The sequence below is a fragment of the Gopherus evgoodei genome, chromosome 9 (assembly GCF_007399415.2).
Source record: "Gopherus evgoodei ecotype Sinaloan lineage chromosome 9, rGopEvg1_v1.p, whole genome shotgun sequence".
In the NCBI taxonomy this organism is placed as follows: Eukaryota; Metazoa; Chordata; order Testudines; family Testudinidae; genus Gopherus; species Gopherus evgoodei.
Window position 1 is genome coordinate 24,531,656 of NC_044330.1, and position 17,254 is coordinate 24,548,909.

A 17,254-nucleotide genomic window follows, 5' to 3' on the forward strand; every position below is an offset into this window, starting at 1 on the left:
CCTCCTCATAACACAAGAACTATGGGTCACTAAATGAAATTAATAAGCAGCAGGTTTAAAACAAACAAAAGGAAGTATTTTTTCACACAACCCAGAGTCAACCTGTGGAACTCCTTGCCAGAAGATGTTGTGAAGGCCAAGACTATGACAGGGTTCAAAAAAGAACTAGATAAGTTCATGGAGGATAGGTCCATCAATGGCTATTAGCTAAGATGGACAGGGATGATGTCCCTAGCCTCTGTTTGCCAGAAGCTGGGAATGGGCGACAGGGGATGGATCACTTGATGATTACCTGTTCTGTTCATTCCCTCTGGGGCACCTGGTATTGGCCACTGTTGGAAGACAGGATACTGGGATAGATGGACCTTTGATCTGACCCATTATGGCCATTCTTATGTTCTGACGGATAGTAACCCTCTCCAGTGCATAAGACAACCAACAACATCCCTAATAGGCATGTTATTGCCTAGCTGTCCATTATGGGAGTTTTACTCTTTCTCCAAAGTATTTTGTGCTGACTCCTCTTATTGGATTAGATGGACCATTAATGCAGTGCACTGTGAAGTTTCTTATGTTCTGCCCTGTACAATCACATTGAGCCGTGTTCTTTCCAACATACACACCTGACCTATCAGCCACAGTGACACTAACTGCATTCTCTTCTCTCTAGTTTTCTTGTCTTCTCATCTATAGATTCAAATTATTGAATTTATTTCCCTATTCCTGTATTCTTCCTTAACCATCTTCTGGTGTTTTTGGAGGGCTTATCAGAAACCATAAAGCTTCACAAACAGGTAACATGAACGGAAGTGCCACAGGCAAGGTGGTAGCACAGTTGGGTATCAGGACAGATACTGTGATCGGTACACAAAACTAAGGAGGGAGCTTAAAGTACCTACTTTGCATAGGCTTCACAAAGCCAAGCCCCATCTTGGATTTCCTCAGCTACTTGTCCTGCTCTACTGGGGGACTGTCTGCAGGACTGCACCGCTGAACTCTTTGGCACACCACTATGGCCTTAGAATGCAAGTTTGGGAGTACAGTATCCCTCACATACAACATTTCAAAGTCACAGTAATAAATAGAGCTATACAAGCCTTTCCTTAAGAAATCTAAAACTGAATGCAATTTACCAGGAGGTCATTGTGACCATAATATAATTAAATTTAACATGCTTGGAGGCAGAGGAGAAGGGAAATACCAAATACCAAAGAAGTTTACCACAGTAGCATTTAACTTCAGAGGAATGACACAAAAATGAGGAAGCTAGTTAATGGAAATTAAAAGGAACAGTCACAAAAGTGAAATGCCTGCAAGCTACATGGCATTTTTTTGAAAACACCATAATAGAGGCTCAAATAAAATTAAATGTATGTCCCAAATTAAAAAGAATAGAAAGAGGACCAAAAATGCCACTGTGGCTAAACAGAGTAAAAGAAGTGGTTAGAGGCAAAAAGGAACCCTTTAAAACTTGGAAATCAAATCCTACTGAGGAAAATAAAAAGGAGCATAAACTCTGGCAAATCAAGTGCCATTCAAGTGGCACACCTGAACCATCCTTTTTTAGGTTTTTAGTTTTTAGGTAACAAAACTGAGGAATTGTACCAGACTGAGGTATCAAAAGAGGAGCTTTTGGAACAAACTGATAAATTAAACAGTAATAAGTCACCAGGACCAGATGATGTTCACATAAGAGTTCTGAAGAAACTTAAATATGAAATTGCAGAACTACTTACTGTGGTATGTAACCTATCACTTAAATAATCTTATGTACGAGATGACTGGAGGATAGCTAATGTGATGCCAATTTTTAAAAAAGGCTCCAGAGGCAATTCTGGGAATTACAGGCTAGTATGCCTAACTTCAGTACAAGACAAATTGGCTGAAACTATAGTGAATAAGAGAATTATCAGACACACATAGATGAACAAAATACACTGGGGAAGAGTCAATGTCAGGGGCAGCTCCAGGCACCAGCACGCCAAGCACGTGCCTGGGGTGGCAAGCCACAGGGGGCGCTCTGCCCGTTGCCGCGAGGGCGGTAGGCAGGTTGCCTTTGGTGGCATGCCTGTGGAGGGTCCGCTGGTCCCGCGGCTTTGGCGGACCTCCCGCAGGCTTGCCGTTGAATCCATGGGATCGGGGACCTCCAGCAGGCAAGCCGTCGAAGGTGGCCTGCTTGCTGTGCTTGGGGTGGCAAAATACCTAGAGCTGCCTCTGGTCAACATGGCTTTTGTAAAGGGAAATCATGCCTCACCAATCTATTAGAATTCTGTGAGAGAATCAGCAGACATGTGGACAAGGGTGATCTGGTGGATGTACTGTACTTGGACTTTCAGAAAGTCTGTGACAAGATCCCTCACCAAAATCTCTTAAGCAAAGTAAGCAGTCATGGGATAAGAGGGAAGGTCTTCTCATGGAGCAGTAACAGGTTTAAAGATAGGGGGGAAAAGGGTAGCGATAAATAGTCCATTTCCAAAATGGAGAGAGGTAAATAGCTGTGTCCCCCAGGGATCTGTAATGCGACTGGTGCTGTTCAACATATACATAAATGATCTGGAAAAAGGGGTAAACAGGGAGGTGGCAAAGTTTGCAGACTATACTAAATTACTCAAGATAGTTAAGTCCAAAGTTGACTGCAAAGAGTAACAAAGGGATGTCACAAAACTGGGTGAGAAAGTGGCAGATGAAATTCAATGTTGATAAATGTGAAATAGTGCATATTGGAAGACATAATCCCAACTATACATACAAAATGATGGGGACTACATTACCTGCTATCACTCCAGAAAGAAATCTTGGAGTCATAATGGATAGTTCTCTGAAAACATGTGCTCAGTGTGTAGCACCTGTCATAAAAGCTAACAATGTTAGGAACCATTATGAAAAGGATAGATAATAAGACAATAGATATAATGCCACTATATAAATCCATGGTATGCCTACAACTTGAATAATGTGTGCATGTTCAGGTCGAACTAAATCTACAAAAATATATTACAAATGGAAAAGATACTAGAGAAGGGCAATAAAAATGATTTAAAGGTATGGAACAGGTTCCATCTCAGGAGAGATTGAAAAGACAAGGACGATTCAGGCTGGAAACGAGATGACCAAGGGGGAATTTGATAGATGTCTATAAAATCATAAATGGTGTGGAGAAAGTGAATAAGGAAGTGTTATCTACCCCTTCACATAACATAAGAACCAGGGGTCACCCAATGAAGTTAATAGGCAGCAAGTTTAAAACAAGCAAAAGAAAGTACTTCATCACACAATGCACAGTCAATCCGTGGAACTCTGCCAGGGGATGTTGTGAAGGCCAAAACTATAACTGGATTACAAAAAGAATTAGACAAGTTCATAGAGGATAGGTCCAGGAATAGCTATTAGCCAAGATGGTCAGTGATGCAAACCCATGCTCTCGGTGTCCATAGGCTTCTGATTGCCAGATGTTGGGACCGGACAACTGCATGGATCACCTGATGGTTGCCTCGTTCTGTTCATTCCCTTTGAAGCATCTGGCATTGGACACTGTCGAAAGACAGAATATGGGTCCGTAGTGAGGCAGTGTGGTTCCCCGTCCCGCCGGAGAGGGACGAGCCTCTCTGGACACCAAAGTGTGTGGAGCCAGTGAATCCTGTGCCCGTCCCCCAGAAGTCAAGGCGTAGGACAGGAAGTATAAAAGCCCAGCCCCAGAGCTCACTAGAACAGTTACTGGAGAGACCAGATGCCTGTGGCCTTCCTCCTGGTCGGGAGACCCTGGCAATTGGTGGCTGACCTGAAGACAGGCTGGACCAGCCGATGCCTGATACCGACCACTGCCTGGAGGACCTGTCAAGCCTGCCCCTTGCAAGTTACCCAGAGGAGCTGCCAAGCCTATTCCTTGCCATTTATTCTGAAGAACTCATGGTTCTTGACCCGTTGGAGGACACCATCCGGACCCAGATACCTCTAGAGGGGGAGTAGGAAGTAGTCTTGGAGCAGCCAACCCTAGTCTGGCTGCAGCGCTGCCAGAGTCTATGTCATCGTGTTGCAGCCAGAATCCCCATTGACACAGCAGCGGGTCTTCTGCTGCTGCTAGGGCCCCGGGCTGGGATGCAGTGGAGTGGGTGGGCCTGGGTCCCCCCTGCAACCCAACCTGTGGATGGCAGTCTCCCCCTTTTGCAGGCTCTTCGGAGCCAGGAGTCTGGACTTGCTGTTTACCTGTTTGCTCAGCCCTGGCCTGAGCCATTGACTCTTTGCTGCCCAGCCCTGACCCAGGACCTGGGCCTGCTAAATATAATTGTTTGCTCAGCCCCTGCCTGAGGGCCATTTACTCTTTGTTGCCCCGCTCCAACCCAGGGCCAGAGCCTGTTCATTATATAACAGCTGCTCAGCACCTATCTGAGGACCTGAGCCCATGACTCACTACTGCCCACTGACTGGGTGTGAATAACTGTTATGTTTTGCCTCTACTGCTGCCACGGCAAGAGGCTCCCATAGTCAGGCTAATTCACAGTCACAACTGAAATGATATAGCGAGGCGGTGTGGTTCCCCGCTGCCCTAGAGAGGGACGAGTCCCGGGCAAACCCCTGTACAGAGTCTATGGATCATTGGTCTGGCCCAGTATGATCAATCTCATGTATGTTTCGTGGGTTCAGGTACAAACTTGTAACACCCTCAGTTCATGGCTTTTTGAACAAACCTAGCCCATTTCATATAGACCTGGGTCAGTTTGTATTTACCTTGAAACCATGAGAAACTCCTACTCTTTCCCATTGTTTCATCAAAAAACTGGGTGCAATTTCATTGTTCACACTGAGTTTTGCTTTGAGTTTTGGGTACATTCACATGTGGTTCTCAAAGCAAAACTTGGGGAGAAAACCCAGGTGGATCACAACCAAAGACAAGTTTCCCTGGGAACCCAAACTGCCTTGTTTCCCACAGTAATAAGTAAATTGAGTAATAAATTATGGTTTGATCCTGAGATGTGCTAAGCACCTGCTGTTCCCATTGGATCTAATCCTGAGGTCCTTATGAAGCTATTAATCTATCCTCACTAATGCAAAACTTCTGTTGGCTTCAGTGGAGTCAGTTATTTTGGATTTCTAACTGAATTTTGAGCTTGTGTAAACACTTCAGAAATAGATGCCTTGACTTCAGTGTGAATGTTGGGTGTTACCAATGGCAGCATTGGGCATATGGTGCTCATCTATTTTAGAGATTTCTCCAGACTGGACACCCCCTTCTCCGGGGGAAGCTATACAAGAACAACTCCAGCTGGACACAGATTTTGTGGGGATCTGTCCCTTTAAGGACACCTCAGTCTCCTGTGAAGAGCAACTGCCCCAACATGACTCCATCCCCTTGGTTGCCTTCAGGGAAGGGATACCTAGCCTGGGCAAATATTTAGCATTGAGTCCCTAAGTACTCATCATCTCTCAGGCCTCTCAGGATCAGGCCCTTTGTGTGAGATGCTGATATTTGTATGCTCTTTTATATACTGAAAAAAAACAAATCTGTTGATGAGAAAACCAGAATATTGTTGTATTAATGTCAGCGTTCATCCTTGTGACAAATTGTAAGCAGTGTCAGTTTGATAAAGTAATTTTATTTACAAGACAACTTTACAAAAATAATTTCAATAAAATTATTACAAAATTCATTTACAATATAATACAGCTGCATCTTCTCAAAAGGTAACACTGGATTATTATGGGGAATACTATGTCTAGGCATACGTTAGGTCAATCCATAGCATAAATAATATTTCGAACAAGGTACTATTTTATGATAGTGTACATACCAGTAACAAAGAGTAATAAAGAACAAACATTACTTCATAAGTCTCAGATGGTTCATCTGTAAGAGTGGCATTAGTAATATGAAAGCAACAAATGGGGAACCTCAGAAAATGCAACAGTCTTATGTTAGTTCTATAAAAGCAGTTCCAGCCATTTGTTTGTATGTGTTTAGTTTAGCAATGTAAGAGCCAAAGTCTGCTCTCAAGTGTCTACAGGTAGCTCTCACTGGCTATGAATCTGAAAACACAGCTGGAATGACAGCAGCTTATCTATATTTAAGAACAGCTTTTCCAATATCATTCTCTGACATGCTTTTTCAGTGTTTGTTCAAGACAGCAGACAAAGATCAAATCCAATCTCTACAATATCTCATTTGTAAACTTACAATACTATTTTTTCTTGAGGTTTATTTAAGAATTTAGACACTGAGGGCTGTAGGGCTCTGTGTGTTTGTACCTATCAGTATATTGTTGTCAATGGAAATTCATTGTTTGGTTCAGGATCTAGTTTCTCAGTATTTAGGAAACGTATTGAGCTCCTCCATGTGGCAAAATCTCTGTAACCCCCCACCCAACAACATTGCCCCTGATATTACATGAATCTTCTGCTCTAGGCCGCGCTGTTATCTCTTCATTGCTGAGAACTCTATCCCAGATATTAAAGCCAGTCAGTTTTCCCGAAAAGGCTAAAGTTTCATCAAAACCACCTCCGACACAGCAACCATTCTTTTCTTGGCCTAGCTGCAAAATTCCTCCATCTGGAATGATATGAGCCTCTGCTATTTCTGAGGTGGTAGCAACAAGCTCCCCATTTGCCCACAACGATATGGCCCCGTTGTCTGAACTCCAAGTGCCACAAAAGTGAGTCCAGTGTCCAGGAGAAATTGTGTTTGGGGCAATTATCTTGTTCTGGTCACTGCCTACAGCAAGTACTGCAGACTCACGGCTGAGATAGAATTGAATTTCATATGGATTTCTCTTTGTTCCGTAGGAGAATACGATAGTTTTGTCCAGCACCTCAGTCACTTTGACCCATATGCAGGCAGTAAAGGATTGGAGCGTCATGTCAGCAGTTGGGTGAACACTCCCAAAGATCTTTTTGGAACGCATTGGGAATAAAATTGCAGTTTCACACCCTGGGGGGAAAAAACAGAATTAGAAGCATTATTCTACCCCAGCTAATTTCTGTAAAAGGTGAAGTATTTGTACATTCACAGTTTGGATTCTTGACATAAACTTACCGCTTTAGGCTGGGATTTCCAAAGGGAGTCAGGTTCCTTTGAAAATCCCCATACCATACAGTATGTTGTAGGAATACATGATAGAATGAATGCATTGAACATTTTATTGTCATGGGGTTGAAATAATCACATTGCTTGGATTAGACAGGTCTTCCCAAAGAAGTGGCTATAAAAAATGTACAGCATGCCTGCACCATGACATGCTTTCTTTATGACACGTTTTGTTTCATGCGTGTCCTTTTTTAGTCTCAGTATTCTTTTCTCCTTAGAATCATAAGACTGGAAGGGACATCGAGAGGTCATCTAGTCCAGTCCCCTGCAGTCATGGCAGAACTAAATATTATCTAGACCATTCCTGACAGGTGCTTGTCTAACCTGCTCTTAAAAATCTCCAATGATAGAGATTCCACAACCTCCTGAGGCAATTTATTCCAGTGCCTCAGTGTTCTTTTCTCCTTAGGAATAACTTGTCATGGAAACAGCAATGCTGTTGGCATGGGAGGAGCTTAGTGGCCTCTACAGATTCATCTTAAGGTTAGCATGGCTGGAAATTTCTTCCATAGTTTGTGAAACCCAGGCATTGGCTAGTCATGATCACATACTATATGCATTATAAAGAGCAATACAATATATTACCATATTAGATAATGGCTACAATTTTGGAAAGTGCCTAAATGACATACTAGCCTATGCCCCATTGACTATCAAGAGACGTAGGCTTATAAGTGCCTAAGTCACTTCTGAAAATTGGACCTGTGCTCCTATGTCACTTAGATGCTTTTGAAAATTTTCCCATGTTCTGAATACGATATGCTCTGAAGACATTGTGACTCAGATAACCACAATTATAAGTGAAAAAATACTACAGCTTATTACTTAATATTTTTGCATAAAAGTGCATACTGAAAGGAGTGGGGAAAAAATGAGGCCCACCATGCAGATTCTGAACACAGTTATATCAGTGTAAATCCAGAGCAAGTCCACTGACCCCAGAGGAGTTATTCTAGACTTCTACTGCTGTAATTGTGAACAGAATCTGTCACACAGTACCTTACAGGAACATTTTACCTACTCAGACTAGATTCAAATCCTGATTAATTCCCAAGTGAAAATGAGCTCAGTGTGCTCATCCTAGTACCTTGTGAGTTTCTATCCAGACTATAATATTTTCACACAATTTGTCACATGTGGTTTTCTCTACTGGCGTGGACTAGAGCAATGGGCATCGAAAGACAGGAGTGCATGGGGACCATTGGCAGAGCCATTCAGAGAAACTTCCAAAACTGCCTGCCTGCTCTAAACTTTGCTTTAATTCTTTTAGTCATTAACTTTCAACTGCACTAAATTGGGCCCCCAAAATCAATCAATATAAAATGACCTGAAAAGCTCAATTTCTTAAGAAGCTCTTCTCCGATCTCCAATCAGTGATGATCAGTATGTTGTTAACAAAAATTAGATTAGTGATGGCCAGTAACAGAAATCCATTCAAGAAAGAAAAGTAACTAACGATAATAAAGGCATATTTGACATTCTCAATTCTGTTGTCTAGTTAATATATGATACATTAATATTCCAGTTGAGTTAGGGTAAAAGAGGCCCCCCTCACAATTAGGCTGACTCATTTCCTGTTTAAAGAAGCTATAGAAGCTAAAATATGTCTTAAAATCTTTGTTTTAATGAATGAAGGACTCTTTCTGCCTTCCAGGATTAGGCTGCTGCATTATTTCACATGCTGGTTTCTTTGAACTTTCAGCACAATAATTTTTTTTCATTGGCTTTTCTGGGGGGGGGGCATATGGTGGGGAGGCAACTGTGGATAGACACTACTTAAAAATGTTAGGAATACTATCTTGAAACAGCTTTTTAATTAGCAGACTTTCTGGCTTTATTATCGAGGACTAAAGAAAATTAAAACCAGCTTCATGGAAAAACAACAAAAGTGTGTTTAGAAAATCCCTTAAGAGTAGGTCTGGCAGTAATTCAAGATGTGAGAAATCAAAACCAGTTGCTGAAAACTCTCTTGGAAAAGATCTCCAGAGAGACCTATGGAGTATTTCTATATATATATATTATTACTATTTTATATCATATTAGGATATTTTCTGTAAAAACATATAGAGCAGAGTCTGCCTCAGTTACACAGATGTAATTCAGGAGTAATTCCAATGAAGTCTCCGGAGTTATTCTGGATTTACACCAGTGGAACTGAGTTTGGAATGTGATTGTTAAATGCTAGTCAGAATACATATTGTTCTCTGGTTGGTACAAATATGCAAAAACGAAAAGTGACTGAGATGTTTCTCTTTTGTTTTATAGTATAAGTTTGGCATATTGTGGGAGAGACTTGAATAATGATGTAACCATCATGTTACATTTGAAAAAAACAACATTTTTGTGCAAGCAAAAGGAATATTGCTGGTTGCATTCTTTCAGTGTAATCCTTGCCTCTGTCACTCTCCCCTCCCACATATGTTAGTATGACACTAAATACTACTTTTTCCCCTGCTTCTGGTTACAAAGCTATTCTAATTAAAACTGAATTCATGGTCTACCATTATCGGACACATTTTGTTCAAGGTTATAAAATGCCTTAATATTATTTTAACAGGTTCAGGTGTGAATTACTCTTTGCATTTATGGCAACATTTTCAAAGCTGTAAGAAGTGTGCCTACAAAAGGTACTTACTTTTGTAAGAACTCACATTGCAGCATCACTGTATATTCACTAGCACAAACTGTGTAACTGCACACCACACTTCCCACATGCACACGCAAATGTGGGATTTTGTGATTCCAATGTGCATGCATTTTTATACCAGGCTCCTTTTGTCCTTGTTGGAAAATTTGGCCCATAAAATCATTATATTGGTAATATTTATAACAAGTGGAATTATAGATATTCAATAGTTTTTGAGCTTTATATTTGAAAGAGCTGTGGTATGTTAGTAGTAACTTTTCACACACCTCTTTAGTTAGTAATATGTAGGGGTTTATTCTTCCATCCTTAAATTTCTCTATTTCAGTCAGGTTCCGTACAATGATGTATAGAAAGCCTGGAACACAGGATTTGAAATACTAAATCAATCTCTATGATCCATCTATTATGGTATCCAGACCTTAGCTGCCATCACTATACCATACTTCAAAAGAAGGAAAAAACCCTATATACAAGATACATGGGGAAAGCTGTTCCTTCCTGACCCACCAAGGGTGATCAGTGTTTGCCCAGAAGCATGACATTTGATTACATGTTGCCCATTGACATTGTCCGTGTTCTCTCAGGTCTACATTTGATCCAATTCACAGCTAGAATTGGTGAGAAGGATGCAGCAGTTGGGTTAGAAAAAGTAAAGATTGGCAGTATATGGAGTGAATGAAAGCTTTCTGTGAACTAAGGTGGAAATCTGGAGCTGGGAAGTTGAAGGGCAAGAAAACATCAAGATTTCACAAATTAGTCTATTTAAAATATGTCCACTGCTCGTTGGTCATAGCCTTAGTCTGGAAGCCTCTCCTAGCCTCAGCATCACAGTTGGAGTTGACTTACTCTAATAATAACTTTGACTAGATTCTTCTTTGGTCCCCAAATTTGAAAAGCTGACCAGCTATTTTTTATGAAGAGCTTGGTGAGTTTCCCCACCGCACACACATCTTACTTCCAACTGTCCCTTTACGGTCATGCCCTGACATAAGAAGAAGAATGTTTAGCTGAGGTATTGAATGTTGCTGTTCTGGACAGGGTATTAAAATAGAGAATTCTAACAAATGCTGCCTGGCATAGACTTACCAGCTGGCAGTAAATGCTGAGCTGCCCACTTTTGTGATCCTTTCAGTTCAGCTCTTGTTTGCTGTAGTTCTTCCCACAGAGAGTTCAAAGTCAAATTGTCCCCTCTGCCCATGTAACTGGATTTATCTTGCTGTTGAAAACCTGTCTCCACTTTAGCTGTCCTCTGCCAAACACTCTCCAGCTGAGTGAGTCTGTTAGACACATTGAGGGTCAGCTGCAGAAGCTCTTCAAGAATCTTTCTTTGCTCAGATTCATGAAGGGTCTTGGACTCCTGAACCTGATCTCTGTTCCTCATCAGTGTTTGGTCCACCTGTGACAAGACTCGGGAGGTGACTTTCTCAATGGTGGTGGTGCACGTGCCAGCAAAGTTAGCCACAAACTCGATCATTTCTGCTCGTAGAGTTTGCAGTTCCACCTTAAGGATTTCATCAATGGACTGAAGCAACATGTTCTCTTTCATCTGTGAGTTCTCAAGCATGATGAAGAGTTTGTCCCATTCCGTATGCTCTCGCTGACAGTCACATGAAATAGCTGAAGAACAAGACACAGATGTTACTATTTCTCTTCACTCATTTTTTTCAAAGGAGTTATTTAATAAAATCTCTCTTCATTTATTGCCAATGCTCTCTAAACCACCAGTGCTTTCCCTCTGAATTAAAACAAGATAAGGCAATGTGTAATTTAGCTGTTTTAAGAATCACAGCAACATTCCAAACATTTCTTTTATAAGAGAGAACTGGAAAATAAGGAGTATAGAGAGATTTTGCACGGACATGCTAAAGTATTTGCATCATTTGGCTGTGTTAAATAATCTGCTTTTACAAAGCCCTTTCATTTTGTTTGAAAAATGGTATGTTTGCAATAACTGTTACAAGAACTAAATAACAAAGAGTGTGATTTAAATAGCTTATCTTTGGTTTTTATAGAAACTGCTATCTATGTTTAATAGTGTTTAATAACACAAAAATAGTTTAAATCCACTTACTTTCTTCAGTAGCAGGAACTATACTTTCTATTTCGTTCTCGAAATTCAGGTACATGAGATCATAGTCCTCATTGTTCAGAGCAGAGGAGGAAGACCAGAAAGCACAAAGCAGAATTGTCAAAGAAAGCATTTCTTGAGACAACATACTCCAGCTGTTTCCTAAAAGTCTCTGAGTCCTCTGGAGTTAAAGGTCTCTCGGAATTGAGCAGAGACAAGACTATCAGCATCTAACACAGAAAGCCCTTAATAAATACTCTGGGAGTTCCTGCTCTCGAATGAATAAGTAACGCTAGTGCCACTGCTGTAATAAGAGTGCTTCTGACTTTTATTTTTTTTGGATGGGAGTAGTGGGGAGGCATGCACGTTGCACAATCTTGAACCTTAAAAGTTTACAGTGTGGGTGGATTAACTAAAGGAGGGAAAGGAATGGGGAAAGCTGCTCTTGCAACTGTGACTTTTCCTGTGAGACCAGACTTCTGTAACATGGAGTGATTTGACAGAAGAGAACAAGGGTAACTAAATCACTGTGAATTTGATGGATAAAAGCATGATAATCATTTTACTATCTCTTGCTATTTTACATCCCTTTTGTAAGGAAGGATTTCTGTAGATGACCTATTTACAAATTCCTTTTATAGTTAAAGTCTGTCTGTGGTCATGGAAAGATTGGAAGAAAAATTTAAATAGCTGGAATTGTTTTAGATAGAAATGTGTTGTAACGTCACTATAAGTATTTAATTTCAGAAGTAACTTTAGCTTAGCAGCTGCATAATTGGACTATTTATGTTAAAATACAATACCAACATTTTTCCATTAACTTGAAAAGCCCCAAATGGATTACTCTTGGATTAGTTATTCATCCAGGGCTTAGATATTACTGTTGCTTAGTATTAGATGCTATATGAAACTTTTGGTAGCTAGGTTACCTTCGTCTGTCTAAAGCTACTCAGTTACAATTTGCAAAGTGTTTGAACCATTTATTATTTCAGTGTCCTCTCTTCGGGTCAAGTTCAATGGTAACATACTGATGGGTATAAGTTACTTAGACAATGGGTACAAATGATCATAAGTGGTAAAAGAGCATAACTTGCATCAATTTGACATTTTCAAGTAACCCATGTCATTTTCATGCCCATGGGTTGCAGAAGGGTAGCAGAAAAAGCAACAGAAGGATACAAGATAAAGTAATCGTTGTTCCTTGCCTAGCTCCCAACCTATTTTAACATCCTTGTCTTACCTTGAAAAGTCTATTTTTGACAAAGCAACACCAATATCCGTATATACCGAAACTGTCAAATTCACATTCAGCCTGATCCCCTAAAAGTCCTGGCTGCATGGAATGTCAGTCCTGCCCAAACATTTCTCAGTTTCAAATGGTCTATCCCTCAGCAGCTACAGGCCTCAGAAGAAGAGCTATCTGCTAATAGTGAGAGTTAATGAAAAGTATCTTATGTGAAAGGCCTGTGTTTTATGGAATGGAAGGAATTGAGCTGTGTTTCTAATGACCTATTCATATGGTTAACCAATGACTGATATCTGTCTATGTACTGTATGAAGTTAAGTATTGCTATCTGCTGGTGTTTGGCTATTGATTAGTATTTCTATGAACCTCTGGATAATCTTCAGCGATCATAAGAAAAAAGATCCATCTTAGCTGAGGAGAATACACTGGGCAGACCCTGCTATATAATGAAGGTATTTATTCTTTACCAGGCACTGAGTGAAATGCTGCTCTTTACTAAAACTGGATTCAGCAGCGAGAGAGAGAGAGCCATGAGGCAGCACAGCACTCTGTGGGCCCTGTTTTGCAATGAGTCTTTGATGACAGTGTTCATTGACATCAGTGGGAGTTCTGCATGTGGAACAAAGGCAATATGTAGCCCTGCACCTGTAAGCAAATCACTGGGCATTCTTTGTTATTACATTGCACTTTTCATAAGTACCAAAAATGCCACTCACCCACATCAATGGACAGGGAAAATTGATGGGGCCAGCAGTAAAAGGGGGCAGTCCCAGCGGCAAGTGAGGGAGACTTTCACCAAGAGACAAAGAAGCTTCTCCCCTAGGAGTCCAGCTAGGGGTGATGGGTGCTGATTGGCCAGCATTCTTCACCTCCTGGGATTTAGCTCAGAGCAGGAGCCATGGGGAACTTCTTTCAGCTCTGTTCCAGCAGCCTACTCTACCCACTTGAACTCGGAATGGGAACCCAGCCTGACAGATGCTATGGTCTAGTCAATCACCTGTTTAGGGAGTCAGGAAAGAATTTTTTCTCCCATGGGCCAATTGGCGGATGACCAGGGAGCTTTTTTGCTTCTTCACAAAACCTGCAAGCCACAGTGAATTAAGTAAGAACGTGCAGGGTTCCTAATTTAGGAATTGGAGTGGTGGTGTTGATTTGTTGCAACTTGTGGCCAGTTACCAGTGCGTTTAGCAGAATAAAATGAAGTGTTCCCAGAGGTAAAAGACCTGGGATTTTGGTAACGGGTCTTGGGCTGGTGTTAGTAGGGTGAGGCCTTGTGCATTTTGCAGGCCAAGGTCAGATCTTGTGGCTCTTGTTGGCCCAGGTCCCCACCCTGCTGAACCCTCTGTCCCCCTCATGTGGGGGAGGGTGCTGGGTTCAGAGAGCTGAGTCCTGTGGGATAGGCCCTAAGGCAAGCCCACCCCATGTTCTGGGTTATATGGTAAGGAACCCTGTAACTCTGGTTCTACGGTTATATGGTGAGGAGCCCTGTAACCCCCCACACTGGAACCAATTAAATGCCTCATATAGGAGAGTATGAGTGATGGGTGGGTAGCTCCTCTCCCTTCTGTTAAAGTTTAATCAAAGTTGCAGCTTGCTGCTTAATTCTATGCATGTGTCTGCCCACATTTTGCTGCTGTGTCACGCCAAGGCTCTCCCCGTCTCTCACTATAGTTATGTGCACTGCCTAACACAAGAGGGCCCTGAACTCAGTTGGCACCTTTGGGGGCTACCATAATTAAGGATACGATCTGTCATGGAGGTCACAGACCACCATGAATTCTTCGGGGGCTGCCAGAACAGTTGACTTGTGACCAGCGGTCAGCCCCAGGACCTCCAGAACAGGTGGCTGCCAGACAGCCCTGGGGCCGTCAGAGCAGCGGCCAGCCATAGAGAAGTGGCCCCTGGAACAGCTGACTGGGGGCCAGCCCCAAGGCCACTGAACAGCTGACTGTGGACCAACCCTGAACCTGCTTGAGGAGCAGTCTCTGGCCCGCTGAAGCAGTGGTTGGGGTTGGGTCAGCCCCCTTGGGGCTGGAGCAGCAGTAGTCAGCCACTGCCATAGGAACAGCAGCAAGGCTGGAGTAACTATAAGTCCTGGCAGCGCTGTTTGTCCCCCCGTCCCCAGGTATTTTTAGTAAAAGTCAGGGACAGGTTGCGGGCTTCCATGAATTTTTGTTTATTGCCCATGACCTGTCCCTGACTTTTACTGAAAATACCCATGACAGAATCTTAACTTTAACCTTGAGACAACTAATAAATAACAGTGTCAAAATAATAAAAACCCGTCAATAACATATTGGACAGGCCAGCATTCTTGAATCTGCATGCCTACATAAGGATTAAGGTGCCAAATTTAAAGTATCCACCTATGACAATTTTGCCTTCAGTTCATACATATACATTAAAATAATCGTCTAATACAGAACTATTAAAACACTGTAGTGCAGCTTCCAAGCACTCTTTTTTTAATCATTATTGTACTTACAGTGAACTGCTGTATTGTGTATTTTTTTTACAAGCCCTGTACACTGCTGGAAGAGTGCATTGACTGTATGGCACAGGGACCAAGCGCGACATGTTACGGGGAGCAGGCAAGGGGCTACACTAATGCTGTTGCTAGCCTTAGCCTGCCCTGTGAAGAAGGGGCAAGGTGAACTCTCATGCGGTCATGGCTCAAGGCCGGCCAGCGGAGTTAGGCCAGTGCAGTGGGATGGGACATGTGCTGCATTGTTCTGAGGGCTCCTGCTACTTCATAGGCCTCTCCCATGCCTAACTGTAACTGTAAAATATCCCTAATTGCATGGTGATTTTTGAGTGGATTGTGCAATTCACAATGTGTCATCCGCTTGGAAAATCTTACATGAGGTTGAACCGGGAGTACAAATTTGAAGAAAAGGGTAATGATGATATCCAGTGTCACGTTTTTCCATTCACAGAGAGCAGACCAATATGTTCAGACTTTTATTTTAGATTGAGACCAAAAAAACAAGCAAGAACCAAAGTAAAGTCCTTGGGCAAGTGCCTGCCTCCTCTACTGGTCTGTACTGAGCTCGAGGGTAAAAAAGGCTGCTGTATTTTTTTACACACACACACACACACACACACACACACACACACACACACACACACACACACACACACACACACACACACAGAGCTAAATGCACCATTTTCAGATCAGGATAATAGAAAATAATGGATTAATTTACTTTTTAAACTATAAATTGAGCAAGGACAAACTGTCCTGTTTGTGTCTATTGTTTGCTAGTTTGTACTTTCAGCTTTATTCGTTTTGTAAATGTAATTTAGAAAATAATTCCATATATGTAGCCAGTGAGATCATTTAAATGTTGTTCTGAAATAATCCAGACAATTCTAGTTTAACTTTTCTCTTGCTTTATATTTGTCTTAGTCAGGGACATACTCAAGCAATTTCTCATTATGATTTTAGATCACTGGACCAAATTCTACCTTCAGTTTCATCTGGGAAATACCTTTGAGTTCAGAGTGGTTTCATGAGTGAAAAGCAGGAAGTTCCAGGGGTTAGAGCACTAACATAGGACTTGGGAGATCCAGGCTGAACTCTTTACTCTGCATAGACTTCCTGTGTGACCTTGAGAAAGTCATTTAACCTTTCAGTGCCTCAGTTTCCCTATATGTAAGAGGAAGATAACACTTTCCTTCCTCACAGGGGTGTTGTGAAGCTAAGTAGAGATTGAGAGGCAGCAGAAACTGCAGTGATGAGGGCATATAAATAACTAAGACAGGTTTATAGAATCCAGGGCAAAATTCGACTCTCTGTGTACAGCAGGTAGAGTTGCTACCTCACAGTGTTACTAACTGTAATGTACCTGCATTTTGAAATGCTTGTCTCCCCAAACTGCATACTACTATTGATTTAGATAACTGATATCACATCATCCACAAGTAATAAGTTGTGATTTAAGATGGCATACCCATGACATCTCAGCCTTGGTCTAGGCTAGACAGGGTATGCTGGTATAGCTATATTGGGAAACCCTCCTAGTTGAAACACAACTTAGTGGCAAAAACACTCTCTTCCTGATATAGCTTGTACAAGTTCCCTGAACAAAATAAGCTACAGCTATATTGACTGGAGGTGTGATTTTCTTCACACTCCTAAGTACTATAGCTATGCCAGCAAAACTTTAAAATGTAGACCAGGTCTCATTTGTGACATCTGTCTAGCCTTTTGTT

At 41.7% G+C, this 17,254-nt stretch overlaps 2 protein-coding genes across 8 annotated transcripts in view; one reads left to right on the forward strand and one right to left on the reverse strand.

Annotated features, from left to right (window-relative positions):
* The window catches only part of VEPH1 (ventricular zone expressed PH domain containing 1), a 182,126-nt gene that overhangs the window by 35,109 nt on the left and 129,763 nt on the right, over nt 1-17,254 (forward strand). The gene's annotated exons all lie outside the window — the stretch shown is intronic.
* PTX3 (pentraxin 3) lies at nt 5,572-12,160 on the reverse strand. Its single transcript, XM_030576167.1, has 3 exons — nt 11,794-12,160; nt 10,809-11,339; nt 5,572-6,919 (listed from the first exon to the last, which is right to left on the reverse strand). The coding sequence occupies exons 1-3, from the start codon at nt 11,936-11,938 to the stop codon at nt 6,303-6,305; spliced, it is 1,293 nt and encodes a 430-aa protein (XP_030432027.1). The 5' UTR covers nt 11,939-12,160; the 3' UTR covers nt 5,572-6,302.

Excerpts from the sequence above, each read along its gene's own strand:
- PTX3 (XM_030576167.1), bottom strand. The coding sequence starts at position 11,938 with ATGTTGTCTCAAGAAATGCTTTCTTTGACAATTCTGCTTTGTGCTTTC. Across the intron at positions 11,340-11,793 it reads AGTTCCTGCTACTGAAGAAA|CTATTTCATGTGACTGTCAG; the intron begins GTAAGTGGATTT and ends CTTGTTCTTCAG. Across the intron at positions 6,920-10,808 it reads TCAGCATTTACTGCCAGCTG|GGTGTGAAACTGCAATTTTA; the intron begins GTAAGTCTATGC and ends TTTTCCCCCCAG.